Source organism: Notechis scutatus, chromosome 1 (assembly GCF_049901735.1).
Source record: "Notechis scutatus isolate UNSWTSFEM ecotype Mainland chromosome 1, rNotScu1.2, whole genome shotgun sequence".
In the NCBI taxonomy this organism is placed as follows: domain Eukaryota; kingdom Metazoa; phylum Chordata; class Lepidosauria; order Squamata; family Elapidae; genus Notechis; species Notechis scutatus.
The window spans coordinates 25,161,462-25,184,535 of NC_142009.1; the positions used below are offsets into that span (position 1 = coordinate 25,161,462).

Consider the following 23,074-nt stretch of genomic DNA (forward strand, 5'->3'; position numbering starts at 1 on the left):
TGACTAGCAGCAATCTTTGGAGTGGAAATTGATGATCCTGTTCTCACCCCGTTGAAAACAAAATGATTATGTCATGCTGACTTTTAGCAATCGCATTGTTAGATCTTCTTCAGCACGATTTGCCCCCATGTGGTCCTTCAGGATTCCCAATGATGCAGCTAACAATAGACTTGGAGGTTTCCTAGATTTAAAAACTTGGAATACTGCTTCCAGGGCAAAAGTGTTAGATTGAAAACTACTGTCAGGCCCTTGAGTAGTTGTACTGGCCAGTTAACAGATAACAGATAATCAGAGTTGGAAGCGACCTTGAGGGTCATCTAGTCCAACCCCCCACCCAAGCAGGAGACCCTACACCATTTCTGACAGATGGCAGTCCAATCTCTTCTTCAAAGTCTCAAGTGATGGTGTTATAGACTTCTTTAATGGATCCTTCTCCTCTTTTAATTTGATGCACAAACACAGTGCTACAGGTAATCCTCAAGTTACAACCATTCATTTAATGACCACTGTTCAAGGCCACAATGCCACTGAAAAAAGTGACTTAAAACCAGTTCTCACAAACTGTTGCAGCATCCCCATGGCCACATGATCAAAATTCAAGCACTTGTCAAATGTGAGTGCATGGGATTACCATTTACAAACTTCCCAAGTGGCTTCCGACTAGCAACGCTAATGGGGGGAACTGGATTTGCTTAATGACCATGTGATTCGCTTAACAAATATAGCAAAAAGGTCACAAAATGGTATGTCTCACTTAATCATTGCATTGCTTAGTGCTACCCATTCTGATCCCAAATGTGGTTGTAAGTTCACGACTGGATGCATATGCATTGGAGAGGCAGTTTGGTGTGAATTCTAGTCCTGCTCCAAGTACAAAGCCATCTGCGTCACCCAAGGCTTGCTCTCAGCACTGGGAAGTAAGCAATGGCAAATCACTTCCAAACTCAAATACAACAAACATCTCTCCTGAAGATATCATTGAAATAACCAGAGATGGACATGGGTACAAATACAATGACGGCTCTATGGCCCCAAGATTTTGTAGAGTTGTATGCAAAAATGAGTCCAGCAAACGCATATTCATTCATACAATAAATGTCATTGCAAAAAGCAATCCCAACCACAAAAAACTTCACTCAAGACCAGACTTATCCATACTGCAAAGAATCCGCTCCTGTGAACTCCTGTGCAGAACTCAAAACTGTCTAGACAATGGAGAAAAGTGTTATGCCTGGATTCCCCAACGGGTGTTAAGGAAAACAAACTAAACAGAATGTGCAGCGAAGTCAGATAGGAAGACAGGTAAATGTGTGAGATAAGCCTTCTTGTTAACACGCAGTAAAAATACAGATACGCTTGTGCTATCAAAATTATAATTTATTCCATTTAAGAATTATAGCATAGTCATTATAAACAGTCCATTAGTCAAATACCAAATTCAGTCAAGTCTTGTCGAGGATACTCTAATTGCAAAGTCCGTGTCGAATAGCCAGTGTCAGTACACATATAATAAATCTGTCCAAAACTTATCTTCTCTCCAGTTGAGAAATATCTTCAAATTAATCCAACACTTCTTCTCCTCCCGATCCAGCAAGAATGCAGTCTTCAATAAGCCAGCCAGTAAGAGCCAGAGTGCCTTGCTGCTTATATAGTACTTTTACAGCTGCACCCTTAATTACATTCCTTTAGCTTAAAGTCACATACACTTTATCTGACAAACCATGATTCATCATTTTATTATCTTTACCCAAAACAGTTAGGGTAAAACAATGTTATCCCTAACGAAAAGGACCTATACATTGACTACAGAGCTGATTGCATCAAAAGAAAGTCACACAACCCACAGCTCCGCATCCAACCCCACCCCATCCAATCCAACATTACTCAAAACTAGGCATGCACGCCCCTAACTACCTCTATTCCAACCACAACTGGCCTTAAATTCAAGCTACTCAACGCAAGAAGCCTTGTAAATAAAATACCTGAGTTTCTCCTCTTACTAAATACGGCTAAATTCGACATTATATTTGTCTGTGAAACATGGCTCAACGCATCTCTCCCTGACTCCATTACCACAGTAAGAGACTATCATGTTTACCGATCATTGTGAAATCCGTAGAGAAGGTGGTGTTGCTATCTTCTATAAAAAGTCCCTACATCTAAAAAACATCCAAATTACCCAGGAGCTTGCTATTCCTGAGACCATTGTCTGTGAACTGTCTTTAAATATCACATTTCAGTTCTTACTATGTTACAGAGCCCCTGATTATGACATCAAACATGCAAACAAGCTAAATACACTACTAACATGGGCAGCATCCCGCCCACATGCTTTTATCTTTCTTGATGACTTCAATCTACCTCATAATAACTGAACCCTTAACGAATGTACAACTGAACCCACACATGCAACCTTCTACAATGCAATAACAAATCTGGGACTAGAACAACTAGTAACCAATAACACTAGACTTAACAACTGCCTCGATCTCATCTTCTGCAATAGTTTGAATTCAATTTACGGAATTCAAATTAAAGAACCGTTTTCCAACAGTGACCACAACATGATTGACTTTTGTCTCAACATACGTCCACACAAAAATCATCACACTGACGGAATCCCCAATTATAAACAATGATCTCTCATCCCTTGTTTGGCAATTTCTATTCTCTGGATGCAATACTGTAGAAGACCATTACAACATATTTTTACTTGAAGTCGAAAGAGTCATCAAACTATATGTGCCATTAACAACTCCCAAAACCAGAAAAAACAAATTACCCAAAACAATAAGGAAGCTTCAATCCAAAAAGAAATCACTTTGGTGGAAAAACAAATCTGGTCACGTTGCCAACTTCAAAAGCCGATACAAAAATTTATGCCACCAGATAAAAACCAAATGCACCAATTATCACATTAAACAAGAAGAAAACCTTCTATCCACCAATTCCACTCGTGCTTTCTACAATTTTGTAAACAACAAACTAAAAGGCTCAAGGTCCATCCCACCTTTGAAAGGACCTAATGGTAAAGACTGCAATGACAACACTATTAAAACCAACCTCTTTAACACATTCTTTGGCTCAGTATTTGTAAACAGCAATGGATCATGCCCAGTATTTCCTAGTCGAACCACAGACAACTACAATGATCTAATACATATCGATTTTACAGAAGACAATGTTGAAAAAGCACTACACAATCTAAAACCATCTCTATCTATTGGACAGGATGGAATATGTGCCTACTTCTTAAAAAAGCTACCCACTGCCATAGCCAAACCTCAAAGCATAATCTTTGAAAAATCTTTCAGGATCAGCTCCTTGCCAAAACTATGGTCACAAGCCATGGTCATCCCCATCCTCAAAAAGGGAGACCCCAGCCTAGTTGAAAATTACAGACCAATCTCTTTATGCTGCGTCACCTGTAAAGTCATGGAATCAATTATTAACCAATCCATCATCCTCCACTTAGAAACAAACAACCTACTCTCTAATAAACAATTTGGTTTTAGGAAAAAACTATCCTGTAATCTGCAACTCTTACACTGCAAAAACATATGGACTACACAACTCGATTAGGGCAAAGCAATAGACGCAATCTATATAGACTTCTGTAAAGCCTTTGATTCAGTGGTACACGACAAACTACTCCTAAAACTAAAATCTTACGGTATCTCTGGACACCTGCATAACTGGATAGAAACATTCCTGTCAAACGACAACAAATGGTCAAAATTGGGATTGTTCTATCAAATTCTGTACCTGTCAACCGTGGTGTCCCCCAAGGCAGTGTTCTAGGACAAACTCTTTTCATACTCTACATAAATGACCTCTGTGACCATATCAAGAGCAACTGCGTTCTCTTCATTGATGATGTACAGCTATTCAACACCACAGACAATACTGCTACCCTTCAAAAAGACCTTGACTATGTATCAGAATGGTCAAACAAATGGCAACTTCAAATCTCAACAAATAAATGCTCTGTCCTACATATTGGCAAAAAAAAATATCAGCAAATAAAATACAGGCTGAATAGTCAAGACCTTGTTGATAATTCAAACTCTGTCAAGGATCTTGGAGTACTCATCTCAAATGACCTAAGTGCTAGAGTTTTTTTTTTTTTTTTTTTTTTTTTTTTTTATTTAAAAAAAAAATAATAAAAATATAAAAAAAAAAAAAAAAAAAAAAAAAAAAAAAAAAAAAAAAAAAAAAAAAAAAAAAAAAAAAAAAAAAAAAAAAAAAAAATACCCCCCCCCCAAAAAAAAAAAAAAAAAAAAAAAAAAAAAAAAAAAAAAAAAAAAAAAAAAACAAAAACACCAAAATAAAAAAAAAAAAAAAAAAAAAAAAAAAAAAAAAAAAAAAAAAAAAAAAAAAAAAAAAAAAAACAACAAACAAAACACTGTAACTACTATAGCCAAAAAGGCATTAAGAGTTGTTAACCTAATCTTATGTAGCTTTTTCTCTGGTAATATTACATTAATAAGTAGAGCATACAAAACATTTGCTAGACCAATACTCGAATACAGCTCATCAGTCTGGAACCCACATTACGTATCTGACATTAGCACAGTTGAGAACGTCCAAAAATATTTCACAAGAAGAGTTCTCCTCTCCTCTACTCGTTGTAGAATACCTTATGCCACCAGACTTGAAATTCTAGACCTAGAAAACCTAGAACTATGTTGCCTTCGGTCCAATCTAAATATAGTATATAAAATCATACATTGCAATGTCCTACCTGTCAATGAATACTTCAGCTTAACCATAACAACACAAGAGCAAACAATAGATACAAACTCAAGGTTAATTGCACCAAACTTGATTGCAGGAAATACGACTTCAGCAACAGGGTGGTCAATGTCTGGAATACTCTACCTGACTCTGTGGTATTTTTCCCCAAACCCCAAAAACTTTAACCTTAGACTGTCTACTATTGACCTCACCCCTTTCCTAAGAGGTCTGTAGGTGGGCGTGCATAAGCGCACCAACGTGCCTACCATCCCTGTCCTATTGTTTCTTTTATATATATGTTTTATTTTTCTTATATGTATCCATGTATTCATAACTATGTTTTTACTTATACCTATTATCTTATAAGCAATTGACAAATAAAATAAATAAATAAATAAACATGTTACCAAAAGGGGACATGTTACGTCTAGGCAATTATCAGGAGCAAAGATCCACTGAAAGAGAGAGACACCTCTTTCCCACATAAGCTACTGTCTTATTTCCAAAACAGACCTGTTCAATTTCTTGGGCTGGCGGTTCATCAAGAGATGAGTAATTAATAAGGGATAATCCTTTTCTACCTTGCTTGCTTCTTAAATATCTTTAAGTTATAAAAACAAACTGACAGAACAATGAATCACAACTTGCCTCCAGAAGTTGTAAATGCTCCAAACACTGGAAGCTTTTAAGAAGATTGGATAACCACTTGTTGGAAATGGTATAGGGCAGGGCAGACAAACTCATGGCCCACTGGCTGGATGCGTCATGTGCCGGTTACGCCCACACCCAGTTTAGCGAAGGGTTTGGGTTACATCATGCAACACTGGGACAATGCAAGTTTGACACCCCTGGTATAGGTCAGAGATGGGCTACACATACTGTAACAACCAGTTCTCCTAGAGCAGAACCGAAAATGTGACAGCGTGTGCACGCCCCCTTCATGCAGCTTGTGCGTGGCTGCAAAAAGGGATTCCCTGCACACAGCAGCTGCGATGAGTAGTGTGGGCGAGGTGCGGAAAGCAGCTGGGCTGCGTGGGCGGGGAGAGCAAGCCAGATATATAGGGATAGCACCTGGGCGGGTAGGTGGGCCCAGCTGGTGGTCGGAACTAACAGTACGGGCGAGCCGGTCCGAATTAGCAGCAACCCATCACTGTATAGGGTTTCCTGATTCAACAGGGGTTGAGTTAGAAGACTTCCAAGGTCCCTTCCAACGCTGTTATTCTATTCTGTTGTTCTGTTCTGTTGTTCTGTTTTATTCCATTCATTCTATTTCTATTTTTCTTTTCTATTCTATATTCTGTTCTGTTTATTGGAAACAGTAATCCCACTCTGCCATTCAATAAACCAATGTTATTTTCCTTGATGCTGGAAACAGTAGGCTAAACCAACTTGTCAGAAATACAGGTCATCCTTCACTTACAACACTTCATTTAGTGACCGTTCAAAGTTGCAACAGCACCAAAGAAAGTGACTTATGACCGTTTTTCACAGTTACAACCGTTGCAGCATCCCCATGGTCACATGATCAAAATTCAGACACTTGGCAACTGACTCATATTTATGATGGGTGCTGCGTTCCAGGCTCACGTGAGCACCTTTTGCGACCTTCGGACAAGCAAAGTCAGTGAGGAATCCAGATTCACTTAACATGGTTACTAACTTAACTGCTGTGATTCACTTAACAACTGTGGCAAGAAAGGTCGTAAAACGGGGCAAAACTCACTTAACAAATCTTTCATTAGCAACAGAAAATTTGGGTTCACTTGTGGTTGTAAGTTGAGGACTGCCTGTAGTTAGTTAATTTTTTTAAAAAAAAATTATTTGTTATTTGCAATTTAAAATAAGTTGTGGGTTTATCACATTACATGGTTTGTTGAACAAACTGCAGTTGACAGAATTTACATTACACATTTTTCAGTCTTGTGCTTAAAAGCAGCATTTTGGCTTCCGAGGAACACAAGGAGCAGATCTAATGAAGAAGGCTAAAAACTGTACACTTTGAAAGGAATTTGGTAGTTTTAAGAGTCAAAATGGGTGCTTAAAGCTCAGAGGCTGAGCACATCCATTTCCATTTTTAATTCGATGTAAAAAAACTCTAAAATGCCATTGAAAACCTGCCATTTTGTCATGGAATGTCGGTGCCCTGAGTATTTTCTATCCCGTTGCTAAGCCATAAAGCAAGCTTTATAAGTCCCAATGAATTAATTCCCATAGCATGTAGGACACAAGGAGTGAATATGGTTAATTAACTTTAGCCTTGAAAGGCTGCTTAGCTAATTCTTCCCCACTTAAGATAGGCATTCCCTATTTATAAATTAGAGTCCACGTTCCTCCATCATCTGCAGGCTATTCCATAAAATGGAATACAGGTCATTCCTCCATTCCCCTATCTGTTCATCCAAAACCATGCAAGGCAGAGGTGTCAAACTCAAATGCTTAGATCTGGCCTGCGGGGCTGACCTGGAAACAGCGAAGGACCAGCCTGTGGTGCCTCTGCCAGCAAAAACGGAGTTAAGAAGGGCTGCGTGTGGCCTTCCCAGGCCCCCGTTTTCGGGTGCAATGGCCTCCTGCAGCCTTCTGCCAGCTAAAACAGAGCTCCTTTTTGCTGGCAGAGGGCTGCAGGAGGCCATCGCAGCTGAAAACAGGGCCCAGGGGAACATGCGCAACCCACCCAAGCTCCCCTTTTGCTGGCAGAGGGCTGCAGGAAGCTGTCACGGCCAAAAATGGAGCTCAGGAGCCCCTTTTTGCTGGCAGAGCACTTGGGCCACAACAGGCGCCCTGACACAAGTGATGTCAAGCTGGCTACGCCCACCCTGGCCACGCCCACCCGGCCCCTGAGGTCAAACACAACCCTGATGCAGCCCTCAATGAAATCGAGGTTTACACCCCTGATGTAAGGGATTTGAAGGACATGTGGTAGCGGACAGTAAAGACTCAGCTTGATGTAGAAGTTACATTGCTTTATTTCCTCTTCTGCTTATGTACAGTCATGGATTTGTAGAATGTATAGAGTAGGAATAGATACATTGATTTTTGTGCATGAACCAAAGATGCACCGTAGCACACGTGGAAACAGTAAGAAACACTAGTCTCAAACAAGAAGGTCTGTTGCTTTATTTCATCAGAGTGCTGAGTGTTAAAACAATTAATCAGAAATTGTGGGTCTGAGCAACAGAAAAATGCTCCCACATCGAAGAAAGAATTTAAAAAGATACATACCAAAAGGCAAAGAAAGTGCAATACTTGACATTAAGTCATGTTATGTCAGAAGATTTTAAAAACCAGCTGAAAATAAAATTAATACCTTTTGGAAAAACGTTAATACTTCCCCGCTCCCCAATCATCTTTTTAAGCTCCTCTGTAAGAAATTCATTAGCTGTACACTGGAAATGGTTATGTGATTAAAATATTCTGACAACCTCTCTCTCTCTGCTGCTGGAGTTTATCCAAAATTCAAAATACCACATTCTCATATGCAGACTCATAAAAAAAACAGAATTTTAGTTCAACGCTTACATTCTTTGGCATCTCAGTGTTAAAGTCATTCTGTGAAGGAGATGGGCAATCTACAAATCTGATATATAAATAAAGTAATCATACAAATAAAAATATAAATATACGGCAGCTTTCAAATCCAAGCAGTTTTTTTTAATAAAACCTCCAAATACAATAAACATAACAAGGCCAATTTGGTGTGCTGCTTTGAGGCAGGGTAGAACTTTTTGACATATTCCCTGTCTCTCTGACTGTTCCATAAAGATTTAGCTGGCTATCCATCATCATTCGACTTGATAATCCTCTGTATTGCTCATACTCGCTCTACATTTAGCAATTCGAAGTTTAATTTTTGAAGTCTCTCAGTGTTTCCAATTATGCCCTTCAACCATTCCATTGATCTCTAAATCTCACCCTAAAGTGCTTTCCAAGAGCCACAGAGCCATACAAATCTTGACTTTGAAATCAACATCTTTAGGCCAATTTAGGGAAGCATAGCTTTAGGAGTCTCAGGGCTGAGAATCTAAAATGCCTTGAAATTAGCTTATTTCTAGTACAGAGAACCAATCCAACTGACTAAATCACATTTGGTGATAGCTAGATCTGAAATCAATATTCATAATTAACCCAGAAAACAAGAGCAGGTTTTTAATTTTGCCATTTCACCTCTAGATGGAGAAAGATCAAAGCTATTTTTATTTTGTAATTATGGATGTAAAGAGTGACATTGATAAGGCAAGAAGCCAGAGTTCCTGGAAGAATAACTATGTCACTATACCTCCCAAGGCTGTAAGAAAACAGTCTAATATATATTGACTTGGAAAGGTGGCAGGAAAAAGAATGGAATCTTGTAAATAAGCATTGATTTCTTCATACTTCAAAAGGGGGTATCTTTAGCTCAGCTGTGTCTACTGACTAAACCAAGATTTGTACAAATCTAATTAAGTATCTAGAAATGATTCAGCGCACCTGGCCTCACCAATGAAAATCTCACCTCAAAAAATAAAAATATTAGTGCCTCAGATTATATTGATTTGGGCCCTTTTAAAATGAAGTCTAATAAGCCAACAACTTCATGTCATCTTTCCAAGACAATATTTAAAAAAATCAAATACAAGTATTAAATATTTTGCAGATTAGTATTAAACATTTTGAATAGCAAAAGATATCAAATATGGTGTACAAATGGTTTATATTCTGCTTTCTGGGGAATTTGGTTCTTGGAAATTTGCAGAAACCTTTAGAATTTGGACATTCATCCACCAGTTTGTGATGAAGAAATTTAGGGACCAAATGTGTTACAGCTTTACAACAGGGATCGGAGAAACTATGTGTCTAGCATTTGCTGTCAGAAGGGTTCATTCTATTGGCAAATATAGGCAATGATAATAATCAGTGCAAGTGATGGTAGCAGAAAAAATGTGAAATAGTTAATCTCTACCAGCTCTGAACTTTTATGAACTCAACTTTCAGCTTTCAAATGACCCTTAGTCAGCCTGCATTGCTACCTGATATTGTTACAAGAGAATCCCTTTGTAGAACATATTCACCACTCCCAATAATGGTTCTGATAATTGACAGGAGACACTGCAAAGCACAAATGTGCTTTGTGTAGAAAAAAGGCAAAATACTCACATCCAGTCCCATTTGAATATCATTTTCCATTCTTCTTTTCCCTCCCTCCCTACCTTGGTGCAACACAGAAGATGCTGCATTCAAATGATGTGGTGAATAATGCGGTTTTCCACCCAATGAGGTCATAAAAATAGGAGTTGATCTGTAAATGCCAATGAGAAGAAACCTCTATCTTTGAAGAGGACTCAAAGATTACTTCAGAAAAAAGACACACCACACAATATTTGGGTCAAGCAGCAGAAGCTACCAGCCCAACATTTCCTTTAGTGCTACTTAAATGTGAAAGCTGAGATTTGGATTAACAATGCTACTCACACCTGGAGCAGAATCGAAGGTCTTTTCACAATGCTACAACAGAACAGCCAAACCTTGAACAAAACATGTAATATAAAAGTTAACTTCTGTTATGCAAAGTTAGCAATGGCACTGATGTGAAACACTCTACACACGTGTATGCGCACACAAAGCACAACCATATACATGTCATCTCGTAACAACACACATTATAACAAGCCACCATTGTTATTCACTGCCTTTTTTTTTTTAAAAAAAAGAACAAGTTCTTAAATATGAGGGAGCAGCATAAAGGGAACTGTTAACAAGGCATTTAAGAACATTAAGGTTGTCCCAGTTCTGGATGGGGAGAAAGAAGATGACGTGTTGGTTAACTAGGATACTTCTTTCTATTTATCATCAGAAAGAGACACACTGGTAGATGGAAGTAACTTTGGGGAATCCTCACAGATTGAATCCAAGACCCACAAAGTGGTCAGTCCAAGTTAGGGTCAGTCCTAACACACAAGTAGGTTCAAACATCCATTTATTCCAATACCAAGACTGCTGTTCCAAGATAGTTCACAAGTGTTCCTTCTTCTTTACTGTAATGTTTTAGAATTACCCAGATCTTCAGTTTTCCTACAAATTTCCCATCTGAATGCACTTGATGCTATTTGCTTCTGACAAAACAGAACAATCTTGTTTAAGCCATCTTTTGTACCTATGTTGTCTAGTTGCTTTTTCCAGTCTTCCATTTTTCCAGGTGAATTCCAAAGCATTAGAAGAACATGGTACTCTCCTGTAAAACTACAGTGAAAAGTAACAGGATGTGGATGCAGCCCACATGGGAATGGAAAATGTCAGCCAACACAATACATTCCTGGTTTTAGTGCCAGCATTTCCATGTCTTAAAGCTTCAGGCCTAAAATGAGACTGACTACATGGAACTCTTTGGTAGAGATCCCTAAATTGTCATGTCTGAACATTCTTGTTTGTCCCACTTTTGGATAGCAAGGCTTATGTTGAGTCACATAAATAGCCTGGAAGTAGCTACTGAGGCAATAATTAAGTCAATGGAAGAGGAAGCATTATTAAATGCGAAGGTCTGACATGAGTAAGAAAGGAGTGTTTTGTTTTGTTTTTTAAATAAACTGCACTTGAAGAATACCAGCAGATAATCCCAGGGCCAACAAATTTGCTAAAATCTCTCAGGTGCTAATAGATCTGACCTTACAAAACCATTTTTTTGGTAACACTTTATATTTAAATTGAGTTGCAAACCTGTTTGCACACTTTATGGATTTGTCACACACGAAGATGCAATTATTCTGTCCCATTCCTACAAGCATGGAGGACTACACCACATTCAAGCATACAATTTGGGGAATATAGTCCCTTACTATAGTCATGAGCTAAAGTTGATGTGTTTAACTCTGAATTACTTGGTGTAAAGGACTCTGCTACAACTCCCTGGGGTCTATTTTTCTCCAGTTAGGGTGGGTAGCACAATCTCTTAATAATGTCACCCATTCTGCTGACTGATGGACTGTTGCAAAATGATTGGGAATTCTTCTTCAACCTTAACTTGCTTCATTAACTAGATGTGATGTCAATTAAGTCATGTAGAAGCATTTATATTAGTCCAGGGGCCTGGACTAATAAGCAGACCAAGGGAAAGTGCCTCTCTGTTTCCCAAGATGCATCCTCAATTACTTACAGAAGATGGCCTATGCTATCTTTTTTTTAAAAAAAAATAGCAAATTTACTTGATAGATTGCGTCTAATTTGGTTTTTAAGCCCATGCTATCTGATTGAATCTTGGTGTAAGGGATGCTTATTATTGACTGGGTTCACTAAAAACACTAAATGCAGCTTACAAAAACAACTACCTTGAGACATTACTATACCCAAAGAAAGAAACCATGTCAACATTATGGTCTAATTCTCACCACTTGTTAAACGAATGGCTGGATTCTCACAAAGGCCTGAATCACCGATTACTCATTTTAGCCTTACCTACCAACTTGATGATATGCAGGATAATCAATCAAAACCACGTATTGCATGAACTTGAGCAATTCTGAGCAATTTAACAATTCTGAGCAATTCTGGCAGATATGCTATTCCTACCTATGCAAGAACCAGAAAAAGACCAATAAAAAGAATGATTAAAGAGGCATTCTTGATACGAAGGAGAACAAGAGATAAAACGAAGGAACACTGCAGTAAGAGATTCAAAGCTTTTTGAGTGGTGTGGTAAGATAAGAGCGCCAAAAAAAAGAACACCTGCTCTTTCTGTACTCAAAAATCAATCAAGGTCAACAACTTGGAGGGTTGGTGTTTCAATTTCATTGCCCACTTCTTTTATTTTGTCATCTTTGCTGTTCAGCATGTGAAAGATAAATGGACCAATGTGATGCACGCTTGCCTGGAAATAGAATTGTGCTCCCATGTTGTCAAAATCATGAAGGTTAAATAGTATATTCAATCAGAAAGCAGCTTCAGATTTATGGATATTCTCTTGGAAAACTAATGTGTAACTATGGCAGAATAAGGAGACCATTTGAACACCTGAAGGAGCAAGAGATGTTATTAAATGAGTCTGATGCTCGGAATCAACCCAAATTTGAAAAGTTAAAAATGTCCGCATCTGTCATATAAATACTTGGGATATTCCATCTGTACTTCAAGCAGACAACCTGAGACTGGGAAGAATTGGGGAAGCAGATAGTTTGAAAATATAGTGTCCCGTGGTGAAGAGAAGCCAAAAGGGGCTAAGAAGGCTGGTAAGAAGTTAACACTGTTGGTGTCCAAGAATACAAGAGAAGAAGAAAACGTTTATCAGGCAGAGATAGAAATAGCAGTGTTAGGCTGCCAAACAGATGTAGATTCAAGAGCGATCCAAAAATCTCTGAAGAGCAGTTGCCACAGAAATCATTATGAAAGGAGAATAGTGCAACTGGTGCAGACGCCCATAGGGAGAAAAGGATTCGAAGATACAGGAAAAAATCAAGATTGCATTAGCTATGAGACACTGTCTGACAGCTAAATTTAACAAAGCCCTTGATTAACTCTCTGAGGAAATTTTGTTGCTGCAGGTTAAGGAAGGTATACTGTTGTATTACCAGAAGCAAAATTATTAAAGGCAAGGAAATAGTTATCTCAGGATTGTACAGCAATTAAGCCATGAAGCAATTTGCCATTTTTCATTCTCCTTTCATTATTGTAGGCACCATCTGCTTTCTAATATCCATCTTCGATACACTTCCAATGAGGAAAAAAGCTCAATCTATTCATAAGGTTTTTGTGTGCTGTTAGCTTGTCTGGTCAATCCTAAGAACTAATGACAGGCATGTTTCGCCTATTAATTTCTGCTATGAAATATGGGCTATTGTACTCTACTTCAATATTTAGTAGTACAATGTCATTTGCTATCTCCTGACTCATTCCCTTTGCCATGCTTCTATTGTACTTTTTCTTGTGATGGGGTAATGCTTGACTGGGGTTGTTCAACTTCTACCGAGGTCAGGTGGATTGAGCCCAGAACAGAGTTTTAAGTCTCTTTCTCAAGAGTTGCATGGAAGTTTCATTTACTCTGTGTTTGTCTATAGTTACACTGCATTTAATGGTGGGAAAAGGAGGAGAGAAACTTCCGAAAAGCAGGTATGCTATACATACATTTACCTTACAGGAACAAAATAAACTCCCTTATTTTGAATCAGTTCACTAGTTTATTAATTCATTTTATATGAAAATTGACTAGGATTTACCAGCCCTAACTGGAGATGTGAGGTTTTTTTTGTCATGGGACCCCTTCATATGGAAAACCAATACCTTATCACTGATTGTTTGGGATATTTTATTCAGAAATGGCAGGTATCTTACAGCACTGGGAATAGGGCACAGGAAAGTTCTCTCCTGAAGCTCAACAGTGTGTTCAATACTTAGGATAGGACACTATGAGTAGCAGGAGTGAAGGTTGCTTCAGTGGGGTTATGATGATGGTAGCAGAAGGATGCAGACAATCCCTTCAGTTTCTTTAGAAGTTATGGTTTTCTGCAAAAAGAGCAAAAAATGCTATTGTGTGGCCAGAGAAGATGGGTGCCATATCTAAAAAAACAGTAGGCCTACATTGAATCCAGGGTTCAACATTTTCACCACTGGTTTCCACGTTCATGTGTTGCCTCCATTGAAGTCTCTGATAAATAAGGAAAATTGAAACCTACTCTGGTGATGAGCCAGTGATAGAGCTGTCTGGATGAAAAGATATTGGGCTTAAGGCACCCAAGAGATTCCCCAGTGCACAGCTATGGGCTCCTCCCTTTGATTCTTATTTGCCCCAAGAACTGCAGATGTTGCTGCTGCCACATCAGAAGGCTGCCTTTTCGAGAAGCAGATGTGGTTGCTGTCAGTGAGGCCCTTTCTCACTGAGATAAGCTGGAGCTTTCCCGCTCTGCTTTATTGCACATTTTTGTTATGAAGTAAACATTAAGACACAAGCTCATTTTCCTGTCCAGCGTCACCCCCGCAAGAGATTGCAGTTGGTACAAATCATTTTCTCTACTTTCAATGTTTCATGAGTGGATACAAACAAGAGGAACAAACAGGAGAGTTCCCCTAGGGAGACAGAAGCTGCCAGAGCTTTGTGAATTCCAATCCTCTCCATCACTTTGAACCATGAAGCTGCTAAGTGCAACTCAAAGAGCAAATGCCTACAAACTCTTTGCAGGATGCCAGAGGCCTGGTGGTGCCATCCCCAGCTCTTGTTATGGGACAGACTCAAACTTATGAACCCCCCCTCTCATCCACACCATGGAGGGCAGATGCCGGTCATGGTCTTTATCTGACTCGGGCTGGCTTTGGGCACGCTCTGGCTTGGGGGTCAAGGATGGTGGGTCAGGTTGCTGGACAGACATAGTTCTCCGGAGGTGATTCCTCTTGCGTAAGAAATCAGGTTGAGAATGAAGACCAAAGCTGCCTTTCCTTAGGATCATGCGGGAGTTGTTTTTCTTAGGCCGGGAACGGAGGCTGAACTCCAGGGAAGCCAAGTGGGCTGCATAACCTTCGCTGATAAACTGGAGGAGAGAAGGAGAACAAAGATGGCAAACGTTTAGCATCACCTGTAGCATGAGGGAGTAATGTACTGCAAGAAACTTCACTGCTCTTCTCCCCAAACACCAACCCAAACAGACTAAAAGTCAACAAAGGACAAATGAATCAAAAATAGACCAATCAACTGGTTCTTTCCTTGCAGCCACCTGTAAGGATTAAGACAGAATTTGTGCCAAGGAATTGGCCAGGGAAGTGGATTCTCTAGTGGAAGGTAATGTTTGTTTTACATTTGTAGTAAGAAATGCACAGAACACAGGGACTTTACAGCCTCTACAGAGGGATAAGTGGGTGGGCAAGAAACATTAAGCTGGTTTTGGATTAGCTAGAGGAAAATGTGGAAACACAGTAGACTACCCGAATCTGTTTATATACTGAAAATGCTTAAATATTAGAATTGATCAATTGACCTAGTTGACTGCAAACCTGTTTAAAATGCAGGAACCTGAAATCAGCAAACATTAGCAGGCATAACCAAAGCCATATTTAGAGTGCACAACAGAATAAACTAGAAGCCGTTGTGAAGAAGATAGGGTGCACCAAGCATTCTCTGGCAGGGAAGAGAATTAATACAACATGTAGGCTATACACAAGATTAGAAAAAAGCTCTCTTCAATTTATTGCCTTGTCGAATTGCTAGAGATAGAAGCAAGTTAGAAATAATTATGTGTGGTCAAAGAGTAGGCTGTTCCTTTCCTAAACCAATTACTGTTTGTTCTTAATAAAATAGGAAAGATGACAACATGAAATCAGCTTGATAAAATGACTATAAATTTTGTCTTCCACAGAGAACAATCACCCTGTGACCACAGATCAATAAAAAACAGCAGAATATTTTTCAGCTGTTTGGTTTTGTTGGCTTAAATTAGGAAAAAGAGGATTTTTTTTGTGGAACAATACAACACAGTCTTTAGCCATGTCACATGTCATCTCCAGACAGCAGCAGCTGCTGAATTCCTGTATGGGACCAATGAACAATTTGTTGTTAGAACTGCTAGAAATTGTCTTCCCTGCTGTGGAGTCTAAACTTTTATTTGCCCAATTTTCAAGTTCCTTTCCCAGTAACACATAAAATATCAAATAAGGCAATTTCGTTTAAGCATGACTTTGAAACAGATATCTTTTCTTTATCCATTAAATATGTAAGGATTTATCCTGTCTATTAATTTTATTTTTAAAACTGCATCATTCATAAGCTATAAAATCCTTTGAGATAAACTTGGTTCTTGGACACATTCATGTAAGATTTTGGGGTATAGGTTTTGAGATATAAAGATTGTGAGTATAAAATTGATTTACTTGATTAAGGGAAAATGTATATATATTATTATTCCTGACAGCTCTTAATGGATTTTTGCTGATTAGGACTGAATATTGAGATTTTATAATTAATCTGTTGATAAGAGATGAGATATGGGAAGAAGAGATGTTTACCGAAATATCAGAGAAGGTAAGCTGCTGAAGTTTTCCATATTTGTCTGGAAGGTGGATGGGAGTAATGTTATATCTTTTTAATTTTTTATAATGTATTTTCTTCTCTGCATTTTTCTTTTTTATATTCTTCTTAGTTTGAATCAGATCTCTATCTTTGCATTTGTAAAATTTAATAAAAATTATTTTAAAAAAAGGATATTAATCGAGTCTGACCTTATTTAATGTTTAAAACAAATCAGGTACAAATCAGAGCAATGCAGTATAAGTTTTTAAAAATTGCTGATGGCCATTGCAGGTTTTATTCTGGTAGCATAGAAAGCATAGATATAACACTTAAGTAGATTAGATTAACATCTTAGAAGCATTACATGGTAAAAGGATCTTAGATGTAGTCATTGACAACATGAGGCAGCTGTGTTAGACAGCTGGTAGAAGTGCTAACACACTTCTGGGCTACATTAGGGGAAATACTGAATTTAAAAAAGTGAAATTCTTATTCCCCTTTACACATGAAATGTCTATAATTCTGGCAGCCCATTTCTAGATGTATGTGCAACTTAGAGCAGGTTCCATGGAGGGTAACAAAGATGATGCTATAACTTGAGAACATGCTCTGTAATGCTCTCTTTAATGTTGTAAGCCAGGAGGAACTGGCTGAGGAACTCTGGGAGTTGAAGTCCACAAGTCTTAAAGTTGCCAAGGTTGGAGACCCCTGTCCAGAGTTACCTCCCAGTGAGATGGGCAGCAAACAAATTTAATAAATAATGAAAAGACTGAAGAAACTTGAGAGATTCAGCTTGAATAAAACTGGGGAGATCCATCAGTTGCACAAAAGAGAGCCATGCTCTTTCGATTAAGAAATGTTTTCCATAGGATCAGAAATAATGGGCATATAATACAGAGTGGTCGAATTATGATCCTTTTGTTTAACAACTATTGAAAGCTCAACGGCACGGAAAAAAGTGATTTATGACTGGTCTTTGCATTGACGACTGTCACAGTGCCTCACGGTCATATGATCAAAATTCAGGTGCTTGGCAACCGGCATGTATGTATGATGGTTGCAGTCATTTGCACCCTTCTCAAGGGGCTTCCAAATTTCGTACAATGCCCCCAGAACCCTTCTTATTTCCCAGGGCCCTTAAATCTTCCACAAAAAGAAAAAACAATCACCTGGCACAGAGTCTGATATTTCTTTGCTGGTCGTCCAACAATGTAAATCTGAGAGGGGGAAAGTCCCAGGACATTATACACAGAAATGTCCTTCATGGAGCCATATGCAGCACAAATCTTGATGTGGCACTGAAGGAAGGGAGAAATGTCAAAGGTTAGCCATGAAAATATGATACCAGTCAGCTCCCATTTTTAATGTCCCAATTTACCCATGTCATCAGTCTGGGTCACTAGCAATCATGAATTTGAACTATGAAGTATATGGATTGTTGTAGTCTTTGTTCACATGTTATGGCTGTTTCTGGCCACGAATCTGATCCAACAAGTCAAGAAAATTAGTGTCTAATTAATCAAACTTCTCCCCATTTAATGCTCCTGAAAGAGCAAGGAGGAAATTACCTCTTGCACAAGATTCCGGAGAAAAATGGTTTTCTGCCTTAAAGGATCATGGACAAGACCATCAGAGAAGAAAATCATTCCTTGAGGGAAGTTGTGCTGAGACAGCCAGGAGACAACACGTTGCTTCTGCATGTCGGGACGTCCTGTGATGTAGATAATCAGGTAGCCAAGATCTTGCCAATGCCTGTGTTAGAGAGAAGAGACAAGCAACTGGGATCATTAAACAGTGTATGACTATTCTGCCTGATAGAATCCCAGAGGGGAGGGTGAGAATGGGAGAATAACAGAAGGTGAGAAGGTAACTACAGAGGTGTCTATGGAGGCTTTCAATCATCCATGTCATGGCTGTCCCAAAGGTGCCTTTTCAAAAGGCATCCGGGACTTCCTTGGTTTTTCTTTGAAGAGGTTTTGTTTCTCATCCAAGAAGCTTTTTCAGTTCATACCTTCAAGGAAAAACAAAGAAAGTCAAGTTGCCTTTTGAAAAAGCACTTTTGGGGCAATCATGACCTGGATGATTGAAAATCCCTATAGACATTTATTCTGTCTGATAGAATCCCAGAGGGGAGAGTGAGAATGGGAGAGTACCAAAAGGTAACAACAGAGGAAAAACAGATGGTTAGGAAGATGGAAGGGATGGAATTGCGCATGATGGTTGTGAACGTGAAGTTGTAAGGAGCTGAAGTCCCATGGTTATTAGCATGCCGTAATAGTCAGAGCTAGGGGAATAAAATTTGCATTTCTCTCTATTATTTAATACAGTCTTCTTAATAATAAATTCCCCCTTTTATCAATTATCAATTGTTATCAATTATTTTCAATTTCAACTTTCTTTCTCATCCAGTGTTTCTCAATCTTGGTAAAGTTTTGTAGCGTATGGATTTCAACTCCCAGAATTCCCCAGCCACTGCTGTAATCTTTTTCCTCCTTTAGATAAAAGTTTATAAATTATACATATTAATGAAAAAAAAATAAAAATGCATATTAAACATGGTTTGTAAAAATTGTATACAGTGATCCAAAATACAAAAAGCAATGAAGTTTCCCCCTCTGTCCCCACATATAGTGCATCTACCAATAAACTTGGTTCAAGTTCTCCTCCCTTTTCCCTCAGTTCTACTATAGAAACTTCAGAGACACTTTAGATTAGGAGTTTTTACAGATACATTATTTTACATTTGAAGCTTAGCTTAATGATGAGGGTGCCTTCTCTATAGAGTTGAATTGGATCAACCCCAATTTGCAATGCACGAGGAAGCAGATAGCATGTTTGCAACAATATTTTTATATCCTTGTACAACCTGGCTTCCAACTTCTAGCCAAGAGGATATTAGTAATTACATATTACTTAAAATTATGCATGCCTTTCTGAGGGAAGGCCAGATGCATCTTTATTTAAAAAAGATAGCTATTAGGCCACTTCTTAAGGAGCTTTCCCCTTAAGAAGACAGGCAGTTAAAAGCTAGTCTCTAATCTACCATGGTTGGTAAAAGGATTGAGAGACTGGTGATTTATCAATTGTAGCCAGTCCTGGAGGAAACAGATTATTCTAATGACACTGCCAAAAGTTTTTCAGTTTGTGGCAATATAACAATGTGATAGATAAAATCCAATAAAATAATGGCACAACTGGCTTCAGGGTAGGCTATGGGTTGGCTGGCTTGATGATCTTTGTTTGGGCAACAACAGAGGGTGTGATACAGATACAGATTAACAGAGTTGGAAGGTACCTTGTAGGTCATCTAGTCCGACTCCAAACCCACCCATCCCACCCAAGCAGACCTACACCATTCCTGACAAATGGCTGTCCAGTCTCTTCTTGAAAGCTTCCAGTGATGAAGCTCCCACAACTTCTGAAGGCAACTTCTGTTCCATTGATTGATTGTTCTCATAGTCAGAAAATTTCTCCTTATTTCCAGGTTGAATCTCTCTTTTGTGTTCTCACTTTGGCTATAGATAGTTTCAATTTTGGTAGACTAGATCGCTGATATTTAGAAATAGGAGTCACAGGTCAACAATGGTTCCATCTCTAGCTTGGACAGAGTTTGGACAATGCTGCTGCTTGAACAGAGTTGCTCAGAGTTGTCTGTCACTCAAGGAAGGGTCAGTGATTGCAAGTTGGGTCATGAGCAAGACCTTCCTTTTCTATATGCAGTGGAAGATTGCATGCACTCCTAAAAGGGAAGCAGCTTGCAGTGTGAGGCTATTCTCATCCCTCTGATGAAAGCACTGACGGCCTATGGATGCACCACAGTTGTTAAGCCGAATGGGAGCTCTTGGGGTTCCATTTGGTCTCCAAGGCTTACCAATATCTACATGAAACTGCTAAAGACCACATCAAAGATTTGGAGCGAGGTGACATTAGTATATTGAGGACACCCTCCTTCATTGTTACATCTTCAGGAAATGGCAAGGTTTCCCTGCAGAGCTGCCTGCCTACAGCCAGTAGTGGGCTGAATGAGAGAAAAATGAACTAAAAACGGCATCTGGAGAAAATGAAAGTATTTATTTTAGGAGACCATAATTCCAGAGAGATAGTAGTTCTGTCTGTCCTGAATGGGATTACATTCTCCCAAAAGGAGAAGGTAGGCAGTCTGGAGCAGCTTCTAGACAAATCTAATTTCTAGACTGAAGAGAGAGAGAGGAAAGGACTGCCTTAAAATTTAGTTTGAGACCTCAACTATCCTCCTTTCTGGAAGAGGATGTCTTAAAAATGTGGTGCACACAGTGATAACATCCAGGCCTGACTACGTTAATGTATGTGGCATTGCCTGTGAGTCTTAGGCACCTGGAGGTTTTAATTGTTACTTAACTAAACAGCCAGGTGAATCTAGGAAACTATGCTAAGAGACCAGATTACACCTATGCTTTAAGTATTGCACTATCTGCCAATTTGTTTCCAGGCAAATTGCTGCCTTTAAAGCCCTATAATGCTTAACTCCAGACTGTTTGAGAAAACTCCTTTTATGTAACTCCAATCTGACTGAAAGCATCTGAGGAAAACTGCCTACAACCGGGAAAACTTGACTAAACCTTCTCTGAGGGGCCTGACATCTTTACAAGCTTTAAAAAGGCCCTCGAGGCATTTTTTTTTCCATGCAGGCTTCTACCAGTTGCTTTTGAGCCCAAAATTTATATTGCTGAGTGAGACAGTTGTTAAGTGACTTTTGCTCCATTTTATGACCTTTCTTGCCACAGTTTTTAAGTGAATCAGGGGAGTTGTTAAGTTAGTAACACGGTTGTTAAGTGAATCTGGCTTCCTCACTGATTTTGCTAGTCAGAAGGTGGAAAAAAGTGATCACATGACCCCAGGACACTGCAAATATCATCAATATGAACCAGTTGCCAAGCATCCCAATTCTGATCATGTGACCATGCTTTAACAGTGAAAAGTTTCAATGCCATTGTAATTCGAGGACTACCTGTACTTGTTAATATTATTAATTCTTCTTGTTTCATACATTTGTTTTCATTACTACTGTAACTATTCTTAAAGTTTTGATTTTAAATTTGTTTTATGCCACTGAGAGACCTGTTAGGTTTTGGTTTAGCCTGGAATGTGAACGCTATCGTGGTTTATCAAACATGGTTTATGGCTTAACATAGGAATGGTTTATGGCTAAGCAGATCTGGCCATTTCTTTGTGCCCTCACAAACGACTCCTTTAAACAAACCAGGCTCCCAGCCATTTGAGAATGGAAATACATTCAAGTTGTGGTGCACACTCTAAAACAATCAAAGTACAAAATTAAACATCTCCACAGCCATATTATTAGTCAACACAGGACTGAAAAGCGGGGGGGAAAGCAGGAATTTCCCCTTCCTCGCACAAGGTGCTTCGCTCCTGTTTTGACTACCTGGTGGCAGGAGAATCACAGGAAAAAGTAGAGAGGGGCCAGGGGGCATATGATAGAGAGAGGAAACACCATTTTCTTCAAAAAGTTGAAGAAAAGTTCCACAGTTTAATATTTCACGGAACCTGGAAGTTTTGCCTGGGGATATTTCGCTAGCACTCCTGCCACCAAGTGGTGAAAATGTAACAAGGTTTTTCCCAAACAGATTATTTCCAAGGTGCAACTGACAGGAATATGCCAATACATATTTTCATTCAGGAATGATTATCACTTGACTGCTTTATAAGTAGACAAAAGGGGCTCCCTTTACAGGGCAAGGTCAGGAATTCTGTCTGGAAGCCATCACCTATTTCCACTTGGATTGACTAATTTGCCCTTGCATAGATATATCTTATGCGATAGTTATGCTCTTTCCTCGCCCAGGAGGTAGTGCAGGCCTCACAACTGGACTACTGTACTGCACTCTACTTTGGGCTGCCCTTGAAGACCAGATAAGCTACAACTGGTCAACAACTTCTTCAGCCTCAGTCACAATAATACACAGGCAAACAACCGATACAAACTCAAGGTAAACTGTTCCAAACTCAATTGCAGAAAATATGACTTCAGCAACAGAGTGGTCAACACCAGGAATGCCCTATCCAACTCCGTTGTTGTAGCCTCAACCAGGGGTGGGATTCTACCAGTTCACACCTATTCGTTAGAACCGGTTGTTAACTTTCTAAGCAGTTCGAAGAACCAGTTGTTAGAAGAAATTACTGGCCTAATCCTGTAAGGAAGGCAGGAAGGAAACATTCTGGTGTTGCTTACAGAAACTGCCTCTCCATTAACCCTTATTACATTCTTGGCGGGACTAGACTTCCTGTCTCTGGAACTTCTCTGGAGTTTTTTTCCCCTCCTTTGCTGGTACTTTGCTTGTGTGGAGTGACCATTCAAAGTTACAATGGCACTGGAAAAAGTGATTT

The 23,074-nt window shown here is 39.0% G+C and overlaps 1 protein-coding gene across 2 annotated transcripts in view; it reads right to left on the reverse strand.

The window, feature by feature from the left end:
- Positions 1-7,676: 7,676 nt before the first annotated feature.
- The window catches only part of PITPNM3 (PITPNM family member 3), a 142,276-nt gene continuing 126,878 nt past the window's right edge, over positions 7,677-23,074 (reverse strand). For both annotated transcript variants that reach the window (XM_026671645.2, XM_087959082.1), the window contains exons 18-20: positions 18,259-18,442; positions 17,860-17,988; positions 7,677-15,218 (exon numbers count right to left, since the gene is read on the reverse strand). In XM_026671645.2, coding sequence (XP_026527430.1) covers positions 14,910-15,218; positions 17,860-17,988; positions 18,259-18,442 — 622 coding nt within the window. In that variant the 3' untranslated portion in view covers positions 7,677-14,909. The remainder of the gene's footprint in view (positions 15,219-17,859; positions 17,989-18,258; positions 18,443-23,074) is intronic.